This window comes from Sturnus vulgaris, chromosome 6 (genome assembly GCF_052056855.1).
Source record: "Sturnus vulgaris isolate bStuVul1 chromosome 6, bStuVul1.hap1, whole genome shotgun sequence".
NCBI classification, from domain to species: domain Eukaryota; kingdom Metazoa; phylum Chordata; class Aves; order Passeriformes; family Sturnidae; genus Sturnus; species Sturnus vulgaris.
The window spans coordinates 11,261,113-11,280,177 of NC_142248.1; the positions used below are offsets into that span (position 1 = coordinate 11,261,113).

At 47.6% G+C, this 19,065-nt stretch overlaps 1 protein-coding gene across 5 annotated transcripts in view; it reads left to right on the top strand.

The window, feature by feature from the left end:
- The first annotated feature begins 3,941 nt into the window (after nucleotides 1-3,941).
- Nucleotides 3,942-19,065, top strand: part of TYRO3 (TYRO3 protein tyrosine kinase) — a 40,903-nt gene continuing 25,779 nt past the window's right edge. Inside the window, exons 1-6 of one of the 5 annotated variants that reach the window (XM_088166981.1) lie at nucleotides 3,976-4,429; nucleotides 7,692-7,875; nucleotides 9,048-9,204; nucleotides 9,928-10,028; nucleotides 14,056-14,226; nucleotides 16,838-16,924. In XM_088166981.1, coding sequence (XP_088023107.1) covers nucleotides 14,118-14,226; nucleotides 16,838-16,924 — 196 coding nt within the window. In that variant the 5' untranslated portion in view covers nucleotides 3,976-4,429; nucleotides 7,692-7,875; nucleotides 9,048-9,204; nucleotides 9,928-10,028; nucleotides 14,056-14,117. Of the gene's footprint in view, nucleotides 4,430-7,691; nucleotides 7,876-9,047; nucleotides 9,205-9,927; nucleotides 10,029-12,399; nucleotides 12,452-14,055; nucleotides 14,227-16,837; nucleotides 16,925-19,065 lie in introns of those variants that run through there. The other 4 variants (XM_088166977.1, XM_088166980.1, XM_088166978.1 and 1 more) reach the window with 4 other exon arrangements.

Below are 19,065 nucleotides of genomic sequence, written 5' to 3' on the forward strand. Positions count from 1 at the left end.
CTCTGTTTTGATGTGCTGTATTTATTTAAACTCAGAAATGGAAACATTAGCAATACCTGGCTAACCTGCTGCAAATTATGTCACCATCAGACAGGTTTTTAAAATTCTTATGAGTTGATCTTTTTTAATGTAAATACTTCATGTGTGATTTATGTGACATTTTCATTCTGACAGCTTGGCATTTATCACAAAAGACAGATAACACATATGATGTGTTAGTTTGTCACCTCTAAAAAAAATAACCATCCCCGACATGTGGAGGAACAATGTTTGGGCTTGGGGTGATGATTATGATTGAGCTGGGGCCAAACTGGATAACCCTGAAACTTAGAGAAAAATCCAAATTTAGATCCACCATACAGTGACCCAATCCTAATCTCCCTTGTCTACACCATGCCACCTGCCACACCCAGGCAGAGCTGGGAGAGTTTGGGAACTAGGAAAGGATCAGGCCTGAACTCAAAGTTCAGACTCATACCTGATATCCTTGTATTTTGAAGACAAAGTAAATGCAAGCCTTAAATAGACCTCACTGTCCTTCTCTTTATTCACACAGAAAGATAAAACCAGCACATATGAAAGATATAAGAGCTGGAGGAGGCTGAAACACAGAGACTGGAATATTTCAACAGTCACTTATTGAAGAAGGTGGTTGAGAGGAAGACAAGAAAGGAGAAGGGAAGAGATGGTAGAATAATATAAATTAAAAGAGAACAGAGTTCAGCTGTAGCTAAGAGAATTCCCGAAAGAGCAGCATAACTCAGTTATGGTAAGCTTAGCCCAGACACAGGGAGGATGAGTTTCAGCCTTCTTGTGAGCTGCTCTTGCTGCTGCAGCCACACATGGCTTTAAATACCATACCCAAGATGGCCAGTTTGGTCCCACGTGTATGCCAAGATGGAGAGTTATATTTGGGTCCTCTGAAGTGGCCACGTTAAACACTATTATTATCTGACATGAACAATCCATTATTATGGGTTGGGCAGAGAATGGAGAGAGTTTATTCTCAGTTTAGTCCTTCTCAGTGACCTGAAAAGCCATGGTATTATCCAGTAGCTCTCAAGCTGTGTCCTTGGCAAGTTTTAGAAAGTCCTCAGGGTTTCTGCTTCTTCAGTCCCTCTATTCTGGCCCAGCTTTGGGGCATTAATTTGAGAAGCCATCCCTTATCTGCAAAAGCCCTCATACACGTGGAGCTTCCTCCTGTCACTTGCTGTAGCCTCTGGTACTGACCAAAAAGCTGGGAGCAGCTCTTGTTCTAGTCTGGGACTAAATATGCTGGCTTCAACAGATCTTCCATTCAGGAAGCACTTGAATAGCCATCCTGGGTCTCCTACACTGTAGAGCAGAGCAACTCCTGTACTCCTGCAACCCTTGGATGCCACTTCATCCTTGTTCTTGACATTGCCACGGCTTCCCAATGCAGGATGAGGGGTCTGCCCTCTAGCAATGGAAGGGTTAATGCTGCTTTTCAAATCCCAACTTGGAAGGATGAAGTGGACAAGTTCTTAAATCCCAGTGCAAACTGGGCAGCTCTACAGAAAACACCTTGTACAAAACACAGGGATTTTCTATCCAGTTGCAGACTGACTATTTTGACAGAGGAGCAGTGGCATGTGCCAGCAGCTCTTGTTGAACTTTTAGTGCTGTGGCTTCTCATGTGGAAATTGGGGGTTTGGCTGCTTCCTCATTGGGATAACCTGTTGCAGATGTCCTGTTGGGTCTCAGTAGTTAGAAGATGCTGAACAGCAGAGGAAGGTGAGGAAGTCCAGCAAATATTTCTCTTCCTTCTGCCTTCTCTCTTTTCTCCCCTTCCCTTTAGTCCTTTCTTCTCTTTTTCTGTCATCTTCAGAAGTCTCTCAGCACTGGGCATTCACCTCTTATTGTATGGCTCTTCAGGCATTTTCTGGAATATACCTACACTTCCCAGCACGTCTGGTGAGATGTGGCAACACACTATTGCAGCAGAAGTAAGGAGAGAATGTGATCCGGAGAGACAACAGCTGTGTCCTGTGTGTGTGAACAGTGAGCACTGTCACTGATGTTGCAGCCTGAAGAATAAAGCCATGGTGCTTGATTCAGTGCCACAAGAGCCTAAGAGGGTTTATTTGTCTCCAGTTCCTAAAAACATTTAAGATTCACTAGTTCCTTTGCTTTCTGCATGGTGATACTGCACTCCTCTGTAAGTTTTCCCAGTGCAGTTTGCACTTCAACTGGCAGTGTGTGCAGAATTTCAGTCCAATTTTCACATGGCTCTTCCTGCCTATCACTGTTAACACAAAGCCCTTCTCAGAACAGCTGAAGTCAGATCACTTGATGGGGAAAATCCCCCTTGCTCTACAGCTTCCAGCAAAGCTTTGCTCTCTTACACCAACCCAGAATCTGGTCTGTGCCATGCTACAACAACTGGAGCACTTCCTCAGCCCATGGGACCAGTGTAGTGTAAGCCTCTGTAATTGTAGGGCTGGAAGAAATCTTTAGAAGGAAAACACCATAGAAACATGTCATTCTAATGGCCATTATTTTTTTTATCGTGAGACAACTAAAATCTGCAAAAGTAGCTACCTTCTGGAGGGTGCTATTGCCATAAGTGCACAAACACACCATGTAGCTGGATGGATACATGGGGGAGAGGCAGCAACAACACCAAGTGTGCATGAAGCTTTTAGCATGCACCAGCACAGAACCTCTCAGGCCAAGAGCTGTCCCCAAGTGCAACTAGACTTCCTAGGAGCACTCAAATGGATGGCTTTGTCAGTGTCTCCTCCCAGCTACCTCATTGCAGCAGGAGGCACTGGGGAGGGAATGACATTTCCTTTCCAGTAATCAAATCTTCTTGACATTGCTCCAGTCCCCTAGGAATTCCTATCAGAAATGCAAGTGACTTGGGGGGGAAAGTGAAGATTAGTGTTTGGAATGCAATTTTATGAGTTTGTTATGCCTCAGTTTCTCCTTCCCCCTACTGGGGATAATGCAGTTTCCCTGCACTCCTCCGTTTAGCCAGGTTTCCAGAGTGTTGCAGGAGCTGCTGGGCAAGTGCTGCACGCTGATGGCTGTGGCAGAGCTAAGAGCTGCATCGTGTTGTAAGGGTATTGCTCCTTATGGCGCCTTTCAACCCAGATTCTCACCGAAACTCCTACGAAAAGGCAGCGCCAGATTTTTTAAGAAACCGTTTGTGACTTTTTCCACGCCGTTCTACTAACCCTGTGGCAGCAGAGATCTCCTTCCTAAGCTCTCTCCCTACTTTTCCACTAGCGGAAAAATGGTCAAGGCCGAGCCTATCTTGCTTGAAGGGCACGGGTGGATCTCCTCACCTTGCCGGTGCTCCTCCACAGCTCAGCCGCCGGGATGGGGTGACCGGCATCCCCGGAGCCAGGGGCCGAACGGTGCGGAGAGCGTGGCCGAAGCAAGCAGCTGGAGAGGGCCGGCCGAGGGAGCTGGGGCTGGGGGTGCTGTGTGCATGAGGAGGGGCTCTGCTCATCCCAGCAGAGCCTCGGCTAGAGGGGGCTGAGTCCCGGCGGTGGCTCCAAGTCCTCCTCTCCGGGGGCTGGATGGTGCACCGGGGCTCCAGAGGGGCCACATGTAGGTAGGGGAGGGATAACCGGTGCCGGCAGCTCCCGCGGATGTGGGTCACTGCTCCCGGCGCTCTGGAAACCAGGCCGCCCGGCGGAGCAACCCTCGAGGGGCGCCGCCTCCACACACCTTGACCTCTACTGCTGCTGCTGCCGCTCCCACCCCGCCCCATCCCATCCCATTCCATCCCATCCCGCCCCGTCCCGTCCAGCTCCGCCCCGTCCCGTCCCGTCCTGTCCCGCCCTCCCGGGGGCTCGGAGCCCCGGTCCCGTCCCGGGGCGGGGGAGCGGGGGCGGCGGCCGCGGTGATTCGCCGCTTCGGGGGCGGTGGGCGCCCGGCTCATGCATATTCATGACGTGATGTCAGAGGGGGAGCACAGCGCTCGGTGACCGCCCGAGAGCGCCATTTCCTGAAGGAGGCGGCGGCGGCTGGGCACGGACGGACGGACGGACGGACGGACCTGCAGAGTGGCGCCGCGGCGGTCAAGCCGGCAGGGGGAGATCGCCCGGCGACCGGACCGGACCGGAGCGGACCCGACCCGACCCGACCCGACCCCACCGATCCGCGCCGTCGCCCCGCAGCAGTTTCTCCTGAGGCTCGCCCCGGCCAGAGCCAGAAGTTTGAACGTCCTCGTAGCCTCCCGGGCGAGCCCGGTATCGGGCGGCGACGCGGGGCTGCCCCAGCCCCAGCTGCTGTCGCCGCCGCCTGCACGGGCGGTGGGAGCCCCCCGCGGCACCGGCAGCAGAGGGGGAGGATGGTGATGCGGGAGCGATGGAGCTGAAGCGGAGCATGGCGATCCCGCGGCTCCTCGTGCTGGGACTCTGGGCTGCGGCACTCCGGGACGTCGCTGCCGTGGCAGGTGAGCGGGGCTGACAGCCCGGTGGCGGCGGGGCACTGCCCCCCGGGACCCCGGGTGCGGCGGGAGGGGCTGCGGGGCACGGCTCCTGCCGCCGGGCCGGGTCTCCCCGCTGGCAGCTCCCGCCCCGCCAGCTCTGCGAGTGTCCGCAGCCCGCTCAGGGAGCCCGGGTAGGAGCGGCCGGGCGCGGCGCCGGTCCGCCCGGTCCGCCCGGTGCGGCGGCCGCGGGGCCTCGAGCAGCCACAGGTGGGGGTCGGGGCCGGCGCCTTTTGTCCCTCCCGGCCGGGCACGGGCGGCTTCGCCGCGGTTGTGGGGCCAGAGACGTGGCGCTCGGGAGCCGGCGGGGAGCCCGGGCTGTGCGAGCCTCGCCCGCCTGCGAGTGGAGTAGCGAGTAATCCTCCCCGGTGTTTGCGGAGGTATTGCACTGGTATGTGCCTAGTGCGGGCCGAGGAAAGCCGGGCGCTAACGCATTCCTGAGTGGCTTTTGCTGTTGTTTTCCCTCATGAACTCATTTGCCGAAGTTTCACTCCGCAGTCGGCAGGGAAAGGCAGCGTGCTGGAGCGTCTCGGCGCCCCGGCCAGCCTCCTCCCGACTTCAGCGGGAGTTTGGGCTCCGCGCTGTGTGTGGAGCGAGGTGCGTGCAGTGACACGGAGCTGGGGGGGCTGTGGCACAGGCTGGATCGCTAGATCAGTGTCCTGAGGAGCAAAAAGACTCTACCCTGGCATGCATGAGCAGACGTCTTCCTCTCTCTCCACTCCCTTCACAAAAAACATATTCTGTTGCTAAGAATTAAAATATTCAGAGGTAACAAGTTAAAGAAACAAACAAACATGTGTCATGTATTTTGACAACTAGTGTGTTCACTTGCTATCAATTCAGACGGCTGCCTGAAAAGAAATTTAATACAGTTCTATTTCCTATCTATACATTTCACAATCTGCAGCTCTTACAGGTAGGCTTGGCGGAGCCTATTTGGTTGGAATTACTTCTTGCACAGTCAAGAATGTTGTCAGATGAGAAATAGTGAGTGGGAGAGTGAAACGAGGAATAGGTGGAAATTAAAATCCCTATTTGCCTCCTATATGGAGGAAGAGATGCAGGAAGAGATGCTGCAGCCAAAACTGCATTTTTGACCTATGAAGTTACTGAAAGTACCTGATCTGTAATTCTTCATTTCGGTTGAAATTGATGGAGGGATTATACTTGGACAATATGTACAACTCTGAACACTTGTACTCTATGCTAATTTCCTACATCATTGATTTCTCTGCTAACTGGAAACCATAAAGGATCTCTAACAATATTTCCTGGTTTAATATGTGGCTAACTCTTTCAGCAAGGCAGTCTGAAGCATGCTGAATAGTTTGATTTTTCCATGAAGGCACCTGTAATGAAAATGTCTGTCAGTTTGTGTGCGTGTAGCAGCCTGACTGTATCAGTTTCCTGAAACACAGAGATGCTGGGAAGCTTTCACGTTGTATTCCAGTACTGTGAGTGGTGAAAGGGAGGATGCTTTCTGGCATGCACTGGGATATGTCTTTGGTGTTACATTTGAGTTAAGTAATGCGAGGTTAGATCATCCTCACCCAAGGTGATCAAATCCTTAGCCCAGCAAATAAGCTGTAGCAACTAAGCTCAGATGATCAGCTTGCCTGTTTTGTAGTGCTCTCCATGAATTTGCTAAATGAGTAACAGCAGACAAAAAGGCAAAAGACTGAGTTTCGGGAAACCAGCTGGGGAATCTCATTAAGGAAAGAAGTAAAGACCTTCTGCCTGTGTTCTAGGTTTTCTCCTAGACCACTGGTACTCATCTGGGTACAGGCTGCTGGTGGCAGAGCACTGCCTGGTCCCACAGTGCTGGTTCCCTTTCTCCCAGCTGTTACAACCAGGCTGTGAGATCCTCTGCTGCTCCTCTGCCCTGTGGTGGTGCGCTCATGGCTGTGGGAGGGTGGTATTTTAGCAAGAAGGGAAGTGGCACATCCGAAATCTGTGTTGGATCGCCAGAAAGGCTGTAAGAGAGTTTGAGAGCAACAGGGCTGCTCACTAAGCAGCGCTTTCTGACTGGCTCTGTGGGCTAGCAAGGCATCCTGTGAGAAGCTGACCAAGCAGTGAACTAGGTGAAGTTGTAATGTGCTGTGATACATGGCCAGGCAAGAGTGATGGGTAATTTTTTTATGAAGGATGTGGAGTCCACTGCCAGGGCATAATACTGCTGGACTAGGCTAGATCTGCTCTGGTCTGTCAGTCCTGTGCCACTGCATAGGAAATAGCCACTCTCCCTAACAAAACTAACTTTACATTTATTTTCTACCTTCCTGCTTTCCCACGGTCTCCTTTGATCTTCTGGTTCCTCCTTTATATGCCTGTCTTTCTTAAATGCGCTGAGATAGTTGGCTTCCGTGTCTTCTATGGTAACAAATTCCATACATTCGCTTCTGCTTGAGGGAAACACTCCCCGTCCACCCACACATGTAACAGTGCTCCGGGCCAAATTCTGATCACTTCTGTGTCAACATAAACCTGAGCAGCTTCACCAGCTCTGGCCCTGCTGCTTTGGGGTCGTGGTGATGGAGCTCTGGGTACAGTGTGGTCCCTTGGCTGGGCTGAAGGGTCCTCCGGGCGGCTCATTCAGCACACACCCACATCACGCGACAGAAATATCTGTTCTCTAAACAGTTCTGCTCCTCAGTGAGGTACGCTGTGGAATAGGCTTTGCTTTCATGGGTTTTGCAAATTGTAGAGAAGCTTTCTGTAACGCAGAACAGTGTATGCTGAGTAACAAGACATAATTGGTTCTTTCTCATATCCAAGCTCTTTACAAATGCATACAATGTAGCAAGCGTGATGATTTCTTAGCAGCACAGGAACACCGTAGCTTAAATCCAGGCCTGGGGAAAAGAGGGAGGTGTGGTAGGTTGTTGAATGGATGCAGTTAGCGCTGCTGGATCACCGACACGGCGAAGCTCCCGGCGTTTCTGTGTGTCTCTGCTTGGGCACTGCTCTGCAGAACATCACCCTGCTGTTACACGAGTTGAAAAAATGCCCATGTACACACTGAACCACCACTTTTCTCCAGCAATTGTGCTTTCAGTGCTTGCATTTGCCTATCGCTTAGCAGACGTAGTAGAGCAGTGCTGAGACTAACACACTCCTCTGCAGTGTGTGCTGGTAGGATATGTAATTCCAGACCACCAACCTAGAGTAATTTGCTGTACTCCAACCCCCCTTCTTCTGGGGGTGGGGCGGAGTAGTATTTTTTTTTTAGGTATGAAATTTACAGGACCTCCAATCAAATTAAAGGTGTCCCAGGGTCAACCCGTGAAACTAAATTGCAGCCTGGAGGGAATGGAAGATCCCGAGATGTTGTGGATCAAGGACGGAGCAGTGGTGCAAAGCGTAGACCAGGTGTACATTCCAGTAGATGAAGAACACTGGATCGGCTTCCTCAGGTACAACAGATGCAGAGAAGGAAGAATATCATGGAAACTATTGCACAGTTTTCTGCTGTCAGCTATATCTCTGCAACTGCAGTGCCCTCAGTGGGGCAGAGTCCTTAGGTCTGCATTTCACTGTGTGGCAAGGACATAACTGAGAGCAGAACTGAAGCCACTGAGCGCTGAGATTTTATCCACTAGAACCATATTGGTTTTCTGACTACTGTGGGGACAGGTGCTTTGCTAATGCTTGTGATGCTTGAGACGTGACTTCAAGGTGAAAGGATGGTCTTGCTTTGTTTGTTCATCTTGTTCTGCCATGCAGCAGTATAAATAGGTTTTCTCTCTTGTACTCATCCTGTTCTCTTACTCTCTCTCTCTTGAGCTGTCAGTCTGCCTAAAGGGTGAGGATTGCTGATTGAAATGAGACTCCCAGGATTATATCCTCTTCCTTTCTTTGGGGAGGGGTGTTTGTCCTCTGAACCATCCCTGATTCATTTTGCAATGAATCCTGATTTATTCCTAATACGTTTACACTACGTGCTGTCAGTCCTGCCCCATTCAGAGGCATAAAACTCTTGTGCAAAGCAGATCTCTGTACCTTTATTTCAGCAGAAGAGGGATGTCAGCTAGTTCTGGAAGTATTGAGATAAACAAGACCCAAGGTTCTGCTCTGTCTTTTTTTATGCATTAAAAGAGCTTGTACAAGCAAACATACCAACACCATGAGAGCTCAAAACTGTTGACTGACTGAGAATGACTCTTCCCTGAGCTCTGGCTTCATCTCCTGACATGTTTCTTGGATTAACATTGCACAGAGTCTCCAATTCCACCAACTAAAAGTCTTTGTGTTAGAGCTTGTCTGTAAGAAACATTTTGGTAGGAAAAAAACATCTGTGCTCAGTAAAACTATTGCATAACATTATGTTGTGAAAACAATTTTTCTTGAAACTATACTGTTTACTTCCCCCCAGTTCCACTAGTTAACTCTGTCCTTCACAATCTCATTCTGATCTCCTTTCTTGCCTCTTGTTTTACTCTGCTGGGAACTCTCTGCAGCACCAGAGATAAGTTAGGGTGCTACATCTGGATGTATTTGAATCTTTCTCTCCTTTTTCCTCTCTTCTCCTAAAGAGATCATTTCTATCACCCACGTGTGACTCTCTGCTGTGATCACTGTGTTACAGAACACGGGCAGGACAGCTGATGCCATTTGAAGGTCCAGCTCTGAGAATCGGGCTGTAGTGGGTCCGTTTTGTGCATTTCGGCAAACACTCTCCCCTTTCTGTCTTCCTTCCTGAGACGTCCTTCCCCTTCTCCAGGAGGACTGCTAGCGTTAGAAAGGTGGGCATCAGCTCTGCCAGGATCCCTGCATGGCAGCAGACGCGTGGCCGCGGGGAGCAGTCTGCCCTGCTGCCCTGACGGGCTCGCAGAGTCACGCTGCTGCCTTGGGTAGCCACGACTTTGTTGCTTTGAGACCAAATTCTGCCCTTGCTCACCATGCACCAGCATAGCCCCTTGAAATCACAAACTGGGAGGCCCGAGGAGTTCTGCAGAGTGAGCCACTCTTGGGATCAGAGTAGTGCTGAGTGCAGTGAAGGCGAGGGGACCCTTTTGTCACCCATCTGTTCCCCTGTGAGGCTGTTGCCAGTCCTGTCACCTGAGGCAAAGCAGTCGCTGGAGGTTTGCAGTGCCGAGTTTCCTGCTAGCTCAGATGTTGTAGGCCAAGCTGTCGCACTTGAAGGCTAGCTAGAGTCATGATTCAGGATGGAGATGACCCTTTCCTATCCTCTGAGGACACAGATGACTGGTTTTCTGCGAGGATGTTTTGGAGGAAGACTGTCTGCTCTGCAAGGACTCTCTCCACCCACTTTAGAAAGGAGCCTCCCATCTCTGCTGTTTTGCCATGTGCTTTGTGCTGGCTGGCTGTTGATCTCCTCCCCAGAGCTGGCTGTGTCTCAGTGGGTGTTTTCCATGCATCTGGTTTGCCAAACACTGGAGGGTCCTTTGGGGCAAAAACATGCTTTATCCACATAAAATATCGATATGGCTTTTGACTTTTTTCAGCTTGAAATCCGTCGAGCGGACAGATTCTGGGAAGTACTGGTGCCAGGTTGAGAACGGGGGGAAGAAGGAAGAATCACAACAAGTGTGGCTCATAGTGGAAGGTAAGGAGGAGTAGTAGTGCTGGTTTCCTTTCAGGGCTGACCCACCAATATGCTCTAGGTCGAAGTGGTGAGAGCAGATTGCTCTGAAGTGACAGGCTTCTTGGCTCTGAACCATTGCTGCTGACTGCAGGGAAATCATTACAGAGCAGGAGTAAGAACTAGGAGAAGGGCTTCAAAGAGCAGAGCTGTCAGTTCATTACCTTCTGGTTTTATTTTGGCATGTTAGGAAACAAGATCTTTTCATGCAAGCACATTTCTTCCCAGCTTTTAAATGCATTGTTGCAGTCATCTCTAAATAATTCATGGAATGGTGAATAGTTCAGATTGAGAGGGATCCATGGGGCTCATCTGGTTCAACCCACTTCTCTAAGCAGGGTCCCAGTCTGTTTCTGTGTATCAGCCAAACAGGTCTTTGTGGGCAAGATACAGTTTTAACCCAGTGGTGAGTTTTGTGAGAAGTGCTGTACATCAGCACTTCATAGCTGTGACTGCTCCATGTGGCACTTTTCTGTCCGGGGTTGTCTGATAACAATGGCTTCTAGATGGCTGCCCAAAAGTCACCCAAGGCAGTGTGGATTGGTGGCTTCTTACTTTCTCCAGTTTCATTTCCCTTGAGCCATGATTCTGTTAGATCCTCAGAAGCTAGTAGTCGTAGGATGGCTTCATATTTGGTAAAGAAGTTGACAGGAACAGTGCATTTGCAGCAAGAAGTAGTTTTTTGGATGTATTTGGTAACATTTTGGGCCAGAGCTGAATTGACAGTCCTCAACATTGGGGAGCAGGGAGGGTGTCGTGGGAGATGATGTGGTCTGGGTGTTTTACAGCAAAGGTCTCACACAGGGCATGGAAACATTCATAGCAGCTCTCACAAGAAGAATAATACATTCTGCCTTCCATAAATCCCAGGCTTTTGTCCACCTAAATTTTCAGATGTACTTTCAACTGGAGAACATTGTTTACTTGAGCTTAAAACGCTCTCTTGTGCAGAGTTTCTATTTCCATCCAATTACCGTGGCCTGCTCCAGAGGTGGCTGCATTTGCATGGTGGGTGCATTAGGAGTGATTGGGTAGCTCAGTGTGCTAAGCTGTCTGAAAAAAACCATGTGGCCCTTCTGGACTGCACAGGCAAAAAGTATCAAAGTCACAAAAAAAGAGCTGTAGTTAGGTAAGGTGGAGTGTGTTGAGAATGGAGGCCAAAGCTTACAGCAGAAGTGAAAAAAATGCAACCAGTTGCCTTTATGAGAAAAATAAGTATGGCAGAAGGTAGTTAAACTTGAACTGGGCATATATTCTTGTGTAAAGGGAGTTGGTGGATAAAATTAAAAATTAACAAGTAGTGATAAGGGATGGAGTTTAAAAAATGTGTCAGCTCTTAGCATAAGAAAACAGCTGGGAATGCAAAAGCCTATCAGACCCACCTTCGCTGTTATCTCTGTGTATTTCTTCCCTGGACATGCCGGCTTTGGGTAGCAGCAGCTGCTCTATCCATAACAACAGTCCTCTGACTGAGAAAGGATCTTTATTCTGGTGATTTGCAGCCTTAAGTAGGTGCTGACACACTTCAGTGTGGCACACAAACAAATGTGGGCTATTGGTGATCTAACTTGAAGTGAGTTTGACTGGATTTCTATACTGTGTATCTGCTTAGGTTGTCTGTATCTGCCAGATTTTCTAGCAATGGTACTTGAACTGTCTTTGTAATAAAAATGTTTGATCTTATGAAACACTTAGAATTTACAAAACCAAGACTGTTTTGAACTTGTTTCCTGGTTTAGAAACTAGTCTCTGGCCTTACTGAGAACATGATAGTGTTTGATGCCTGGAGAAGTGATCTCAGAGGCACACTGTGGAGTGTTAAAAAAACGGATTGCGTTTCTTACAGAATTTTCCATCTGAAATTACACCTCTGACTATGTGGCTGTTCCTGGGGCTGCTAGCCCCATTGTGGCTACAGAGACCAAGCCACACCCGTGTGGACACATTCCACTGAATCAACACTGTCTCAAAACTGAGCTCTGTACATAACAATCAGCCTTAAAGGTTGGATGCTGGTTGGAAGGGGGAATAGGTGGGATCATTTCCTCGTTTTGCCGCTAATTTCCTGACTGCTGGCTGCTCAGTGCCTCCATGGGGCATCTGTGAAAGGGATGTGCTGACACTCATCTCTTGTACCCCGGCCTGGGAGGCTGAGTGTGTCACAGGCAGCGAGCTGTCCAGGTAACACACGGACGGGGGCAGTGCGAGTTCCTCAGCTGGATGAGTCAGCTGCACTCCCTCAACTAGGAAAGTTTTTAATTGTGGTCTTGTCTGCTCTGTTTAGCTGCTCCCAAAGTGAGAGAACCTGCCGAGCTGGGCAGGATCTTCCTGAAAGTTTACCTTGGGTGTCATGGCAAATGGACAGGAGACAGGGATCCTGCTCACAGGTAGAGAAATGGTGATTATTTTCCCTTCTAATCTTCCTTGGAGGAGGAGGCCAAAGCAGGCAGAGGTGCCACAGCTGCTATCTCAAAAGCTTACTCGTTTTTATTGTTTATGTATGAATGCAATAAAAAATGAAGTAAAATATGTCAGCAATACCAAGCAGTATGCCATGACGATGGATATACCTGTCCTGAATATTAGCCTTTGCACAGATAGGCACTGTCATTCCTCAAGAGACTTGGGTTTAGACCTGTCTTAGTCTGTTCATTTACTTACTAGTCTAAGGGAAGGAGGCAAAGAAGACACAAAAGAACTGCTGCCTAAAAGACACAGTGACTGGATAGTCAGTGAAAGACTGAGGAAAGCACTTTTGGCTGTAGCTTGGGGGAAATGTCAAGTGTTAGGCTTCTAAATCTCTATTTAGGCACCTGTATTAATTGCCTGCTGATGGAGGTGTTTGGGCCTGCCATCTTTGGCCATTGTAATTTCAGCATGTGAATGCACAGTGTTGTCAGTTCCTCTGTTTCTGTGAGGCAACAGATCAGCAGCTTCCAGAACATGCTTTTTCCAGCTGAGAATACCTGATTTTGGTTGGGGTAAGTGCTGTTGGTAGCAGCAGTGTTTGACACACAAAGATTTCTGTATAAAAGGGAATTGAACATTTCTCTAGGCCTTCAGCTCTTCCACCAGCCACCAGAAATACATACCAGCTGTCCTGCATGGTCAGCACTGCTGCTGGTGGTGATGAAATCCGTGCCAGTGGTTTGGAGAACTGAAACCACGAGGGTTTTGGCATTGCCCATAAGAGAAACCACATCTCTTGATGTGTCGAATTACACTCAGCTATTGCTGCTTAGAGATGACCTAAGGTAGGTAGGAGCATTGCAGCTGCGTTTTGCTCCCCATGGGCCTAATCTGATACCTGTTGTACCAACCAGGAGTCTTTCCATGGTGGGGAACAGATAATTACCGAGAGAGCTGTGTCCGTGGATAGCCTTCAGCTCTGAAACAAATTACCCCTGACTCCAAGGCAGCCTGGTTGTCGTGGTGTCAGAGTGTGCTGGAAGGCATCTCCATTCAATTAAGCTCCAGAGAGAGCATTGTAAATGCTCCCAGCCTCTCACCGCGGGGATTCTTTCCTCATTCACGGGTTTGTTAAAGCCGGTAGTTCAACACTTTCTCAAGCTTCAGTTTTAATGCATGGCAAGAAGTATCTGCAGCTGGATTAGCTGCCTTTTAAAGTGGTGTCTGCCACCACTAAAGTTATTGACTGTTGCCTCTTTAAACTCCAATCTTTCCAGCTGAAAAATTGAGAAAATACTGCCACTAAAAGCTGTTTCATAGGGGAGTCTTGAATTGAAAGTGGTTTTTCAAAGGCACTGTGTGAAGCAAGCACTCTTTCTCTCTGACTTCTAGCAGTAGCATTAAGGCATTCGTGCCCTGAGGTGATCCAGGATATCTGACCCTTGCTTTTGTCAAGGGCTTAGAGGGCGCCGGATTCAGCCTAGCAGCAGGACAGATGGATGTCCAGTGTTGGGCACTGGTATTAGTGGAAATAAACAAGGCAGTCGATCCAGTTATTTTCACTTGTCTGTTGCTTTTCCAGGTGTGCCCTACTTCACTGTGGAACCTGAGGATGTGTCCGTGTCCCCTAATGCCCCTTTTCATATGGCCTGTGCTGCTGTTGGTCCCCCTGAACCAGTGACAATTGTCTGGTGGATGGGAGACTCTAGAGTGGGGCTTCCAGACGTCTCCCCCTCCATCTTAAACGTGTCAGGTAAGGCTGCTGCCACTGCAGGGGACCACCTGGAGCATCAAAAGAGGAGAAGAGCTCTCTTCTGATCATGCCCTGTACATTGGGCAGCCACATGGTGTGGGAATGGTGTTTAACTCTGCATTAAGGGTTGAGTGGTCATGATCACATACAAAGGTTATCTCGAGGGGTGTTGTTTGCTCAGTGTGTTTGTTTCCTGCTGGCTTGAGGCACACAGGCTCTTAGAGTTTGGCTGTGACTGGCACTCTTGTTAAAGATGCTGTTGAACACATGATGCATTGGGTGCCTCTTGTTCCACCTCGTGGAGGGTGTTCATGGTTATATGAACTGACTGTTGGTGCTGTTTCTCCTGGGACTCTCCAGGCATTCATGTGTAGCAGATGCCATCCCCTGCTCCTGTGCACAGCCCTGTCACACATTGCTTTCCCCTCTCTTACCCACCCCCATCTCTGTTCTTGCAGGCTTGCTGGATGCTCCTATCATTAAAATCTGACTGCCTCATGTAACTGTTTGACACTTCAAGAGTGATTGTATCAGTGCTCAAATGTGCTGGTTGATACCCTTCAAGACCAAGGTTTGCCCCAGAGCAGAGCTTCCCCAGCAGGGTCAGCAGAAAAACTCAGGAGCCAGTAGGTGTCTTCAGACCACCTTTAGAAAAGGGTGATGTATCTCCACCTGGAACTGACTGCAGCTATTCTTGTAGTTACCTCTTAAAAGTAACTTTATTGTAGCTAGTTGTCCAACAGCCTTGTGTTATGTTTTGTCTTTGCTGCTCTTTTATTATTCTCAGCAGCCTGACTAGTTATTTAGAAAGAACAGGTTTTACAACTAAGAATCGTCTCTAGGTGCTCTTTATCAGTGTTAATACAGTTACACCCAGAGTGAGTTTTTGTACATCTTTGGCCATCTTTGAGCTATCCAATCCTATTCAGGCTTTCCTTAGAACCTTATTTATTCACAAATCAAAATATGATTTGTGATTTGAGATAGTTTTAATCATCTGCTCCCTCGTTTTTGTAGCCACTGATGCTGTTCTAAGTTGGAAATGAAAACTGGTCCCTTATGATATAATCTGCCTGTTGAAATGGAAACTGAAAAGACGGATAGTCAAGAGGGAAAAGACGATTAAAAAATAAGTCACCCTTCCTCCACTAAACTCATCCCACAGTGCCTCACAAAATATCTGTTGTTAGGGGGCAATGGCTTGGAAGCCTGAAAAAGACATCTACCCCTAGTGATTCTCCAAATGAATTGCTATTTTATATATTAAGTGTCATCAGCACCTTTGTTTGCTTCCAGTGCTCTTTGGAGTATCCCTTTGTCATATCTTGACTTTGCAGCTTAAAACATAGCGGGACACAACCTACATTGGATTGGATTTGGATTACCAAAGCATGTCAAAAAAGGCAGTTGGTAAGAAAACAAGCATCGCTAGCTGAGGAAAGTGTCACGCTCTGAAGAAAATAGTAACAAAGTAGTTGGCTAGAAAGCAAGCATTTAGAAGGTTCAGCAATGTTGTATTTGGAAAGCAGTGCTGGCATGGTGCTAGGGAACAGGCAGTTCCTGGTTTGTGGTGTGTTTTGTATTTTCCTCAAGGCAGGGCTGTGTTAGGTTGTGTCTCGGGACAGGCCTACCACATCAGGTGCTGCTCTGCTGTGCTGCCTGGCCTTCAGCCTGCTGGCAGCATCTTCCTCTGCTTCACAGGGACGACAGGAGCATTCCTCCTCTCTTCCATTTCACCTTTTTGCAGTGCTGTTAGTCTCAGGCTTGGGACATGACTCAAAGGTCAGAGACGCTGTGCAAGCTGCTCTGTGCAGCTCTGAAATGTTTTTCCTTCCTGTGTTGTATGCCCACAGTGAGCCAATCTTTAACTTTTCTCAGATAGAGCCTTTTAAGGCAACTGAGGGCCAAGTCGTGTGACTGTAGTTGCTGGACACAGTTCTCCAGGCAGCCTTGCAAATCTGTCTCAATTCTGATTCATTTGCAATATCTATGTGTGTCCTGGAACAGCCAGACATCAGTATGATGCCATGGGATGGATGGATGGATGCTCACAGAAGACATTCTTACTTGTATCACCCCTGGAAAGTGTTTCAGTGCTGATGCAGTAGTATTTAACTTCCACTTCTTTTCTGTGTCTTTAAAAGTCTGATGCAAGGTGAGGGATTGAGTAGAAATAGGCAGCACCTGATTAAAAGGCTTGTAGCCCAGTTAGAAGATGAATGTTGCTCAGGTGCAGGCTGAGGCCCAAAGCACTGGGCTTTGTGTGAGCTCACAGTTCAGCACAATCCTTGCTCCAGAGATGCTCACCAGAATGTGAATTCTACTACCTGAGCACTCTGAGCTGCTGTCCTGACAGATTCTTCCTGCCTTTTCAGTGCTTTCTGACACTTCCATGAAAGCTTTTCTACGTTGCCAAACTCCCTCCATTAAAAGTGTGCTTAGCACATTAGTTACATTGCAATCTGCATGCCTTTGATTGGCATCCAGCTCACACCTGCAACTGCCTGTACAACTTGAGCTGGATGTCACAAATAATTGAAATTCTGCTGAAGGTTGAAGCTGGATTATATAGCTATTTGTGTTTCCTTTCCTTTTCTTGGCTGATCTCCAGGTATTAATCAAAGCACAGTTTTCTCCTGTGAAGCTCACAACGTGAAGGGATTGTCTTCATCTCGGACTGCCACTGTTCAAATTAAAGGTGAGAGACTGGGTGCAAGAGACTGGGCAAGGGCCTGGGATTTTCTCTCTGGGGAGGGAAAGGAGGGCTCCTCAGTGCAGGGAGCTGCCTCAAAGCTGCCAGCACTGGTTGGAGCTCTCAGCAGTCGAAACAATGCTTTGTGTTCTAACAGCAGTTCCCACTTCCTATGCAGGGCCAATCCCAGGCTGTTGAAAATAATCCACATCTGATTCAGGAGTGGAGATGTGATGTTAAATGACAGCTTTTCCTTGAAAAGGAGAGAGCTGGGGTGATTAAGTTGTTTGTGAGAGTTGAAGCTGATATAAATCTGTAGCAGGGAAATCTTTCCCTCTTGGGAATAGATGGGGCTTGTTAGAGCTGAAGAGGCCATTACTTCTGCTTGCTATTATTAACATCACATTAGGTGCTGAAAAAAGTCAAGGTAGGTGATCACCAGTGGCCAGTAAAGTCTGCTCATCCACACTGGGTTTATGAATTTTAAAAGCTCATTGAAAACAAATAATTCCTAGCCTGTGCATGACCAGTTGCCGTTTGGAAGTCTCCAGGCTGATGTGACATTTCCTCTGTTCCTCCAGGTAACTGAAACAGGGATAATCAGAACAATCAGCTCATCCCCTCTTGTTCATGTTGAGATGCTTCTGCATTTGAATTTTTAGTCATGCTTTAATGCACTTTTAATTACATGAGCATCAGTTCCAGGAGAGGCGTGGCACAAAAATCATTTGTTCCAAGTGGTGGCTTATTGCTCAACACAAATACAAGCAATCCTTTATCTCTGTATCAGTATCAGAACTCACAGTTGTAGTAGCTAGTGTTCATTAAAGGACAGATCGAAATCCAGCTGTATTCTACTGCCCTTGGAGTGTGTTTTTGTTCAGGACATTGTGGTTACTGCTATGCCAAGAATGCAGGACGTTGGACTAGTAAGATTTATAACTTAATTTAGAACCATATGGAGTTGTTGCCTTAAGAGCTTGTCTACATGGAGGAGTTAGTTATTGTAGAATATATCTTCTATGGATGTTTTATGCTGGGATAGAATTTAGTTCACAAAGCTATTACATTTTATAAAATCTTGCCAAGCCATAATTTGAAAAAACATTTAGCATAAACAAGCTTTTAAAGTTTTTAATGTTAATATACATTATTATTTTTTAGCCATTAATAAGATGAAGGGGTAAAGACCTCAGATTTTTCTCACTTCCAAGCAACTATGTTTAGCTGAAAAGTGTTTCTCAGGGATCATCAGCTAATGAATCCACTCAGCCTATTTGGGAGGGACATATTGCCCTTACACACACACATTCTAGAGCTGAGAAAGAGCAAGCTTCAGTCACTCAACTAACATTGCATTAGCTGGTGGTATGTCCTAGAGACAAAAATTTGGGTTTTGAATAGCAAGTTCAGTGCTGTAGTCATAAAAGCTTTGTCTGTAATACCTCAAAGGTATGTCTAAAAAAGTAGTTATAAATTTACCTAAGTGATGAGGCTTTTCTAAATAGAAAAGCTTTGAAGATCTAGTATAGCCCTGTTAAACTTAAAGCAAAGCTCCTACGCAGCAGAAATCGGGCAGGCACAAATAATGTTTATTTAGTCCTTGATCCTATGAACATGCAGAATTCAATGAAGTTACTCCTGGGAATAGCTGTCTGCACATGCATGTTCAGGGCCTTCCTCTCTTACACAAACCCATCTGCTAATGAGGACTCTTAAATCTTTCTAAATTTATTAAACAATTAGTTTCTTCTGTGTTTCCAGAGGCAAATATTTTTGCTAGGACGTTGACAAACTGTTAACATTTCTTCCTATTTGCTCTTGTTGTTGTTCATTATCTATTCTCTGTAGTGCCCACAATGTGCTGGGTGTACTCCAAGCAGAAAATTACTGTTATTGTAGCCCACAGTCCCCAGCCATTACAAAGCCCCATTGTTCAGCCACTCTCTAAGCACAGAGGAAGTTAACTCTCCTTATGTTAACACTCAAGGTCCTGTTTTCTGACAGGCTTTTCTCTCCTTTATGTGTGCAGCTAACACTTTTAGGGTTGTATCCCCTGTTTCAGAGCACAACAGGAAAGAGCCGCCCACGGTTTTTTCCCAAGAGACGACAGGAAAATGCATCTGGCCCTTGCCTGCAGAGTTAGG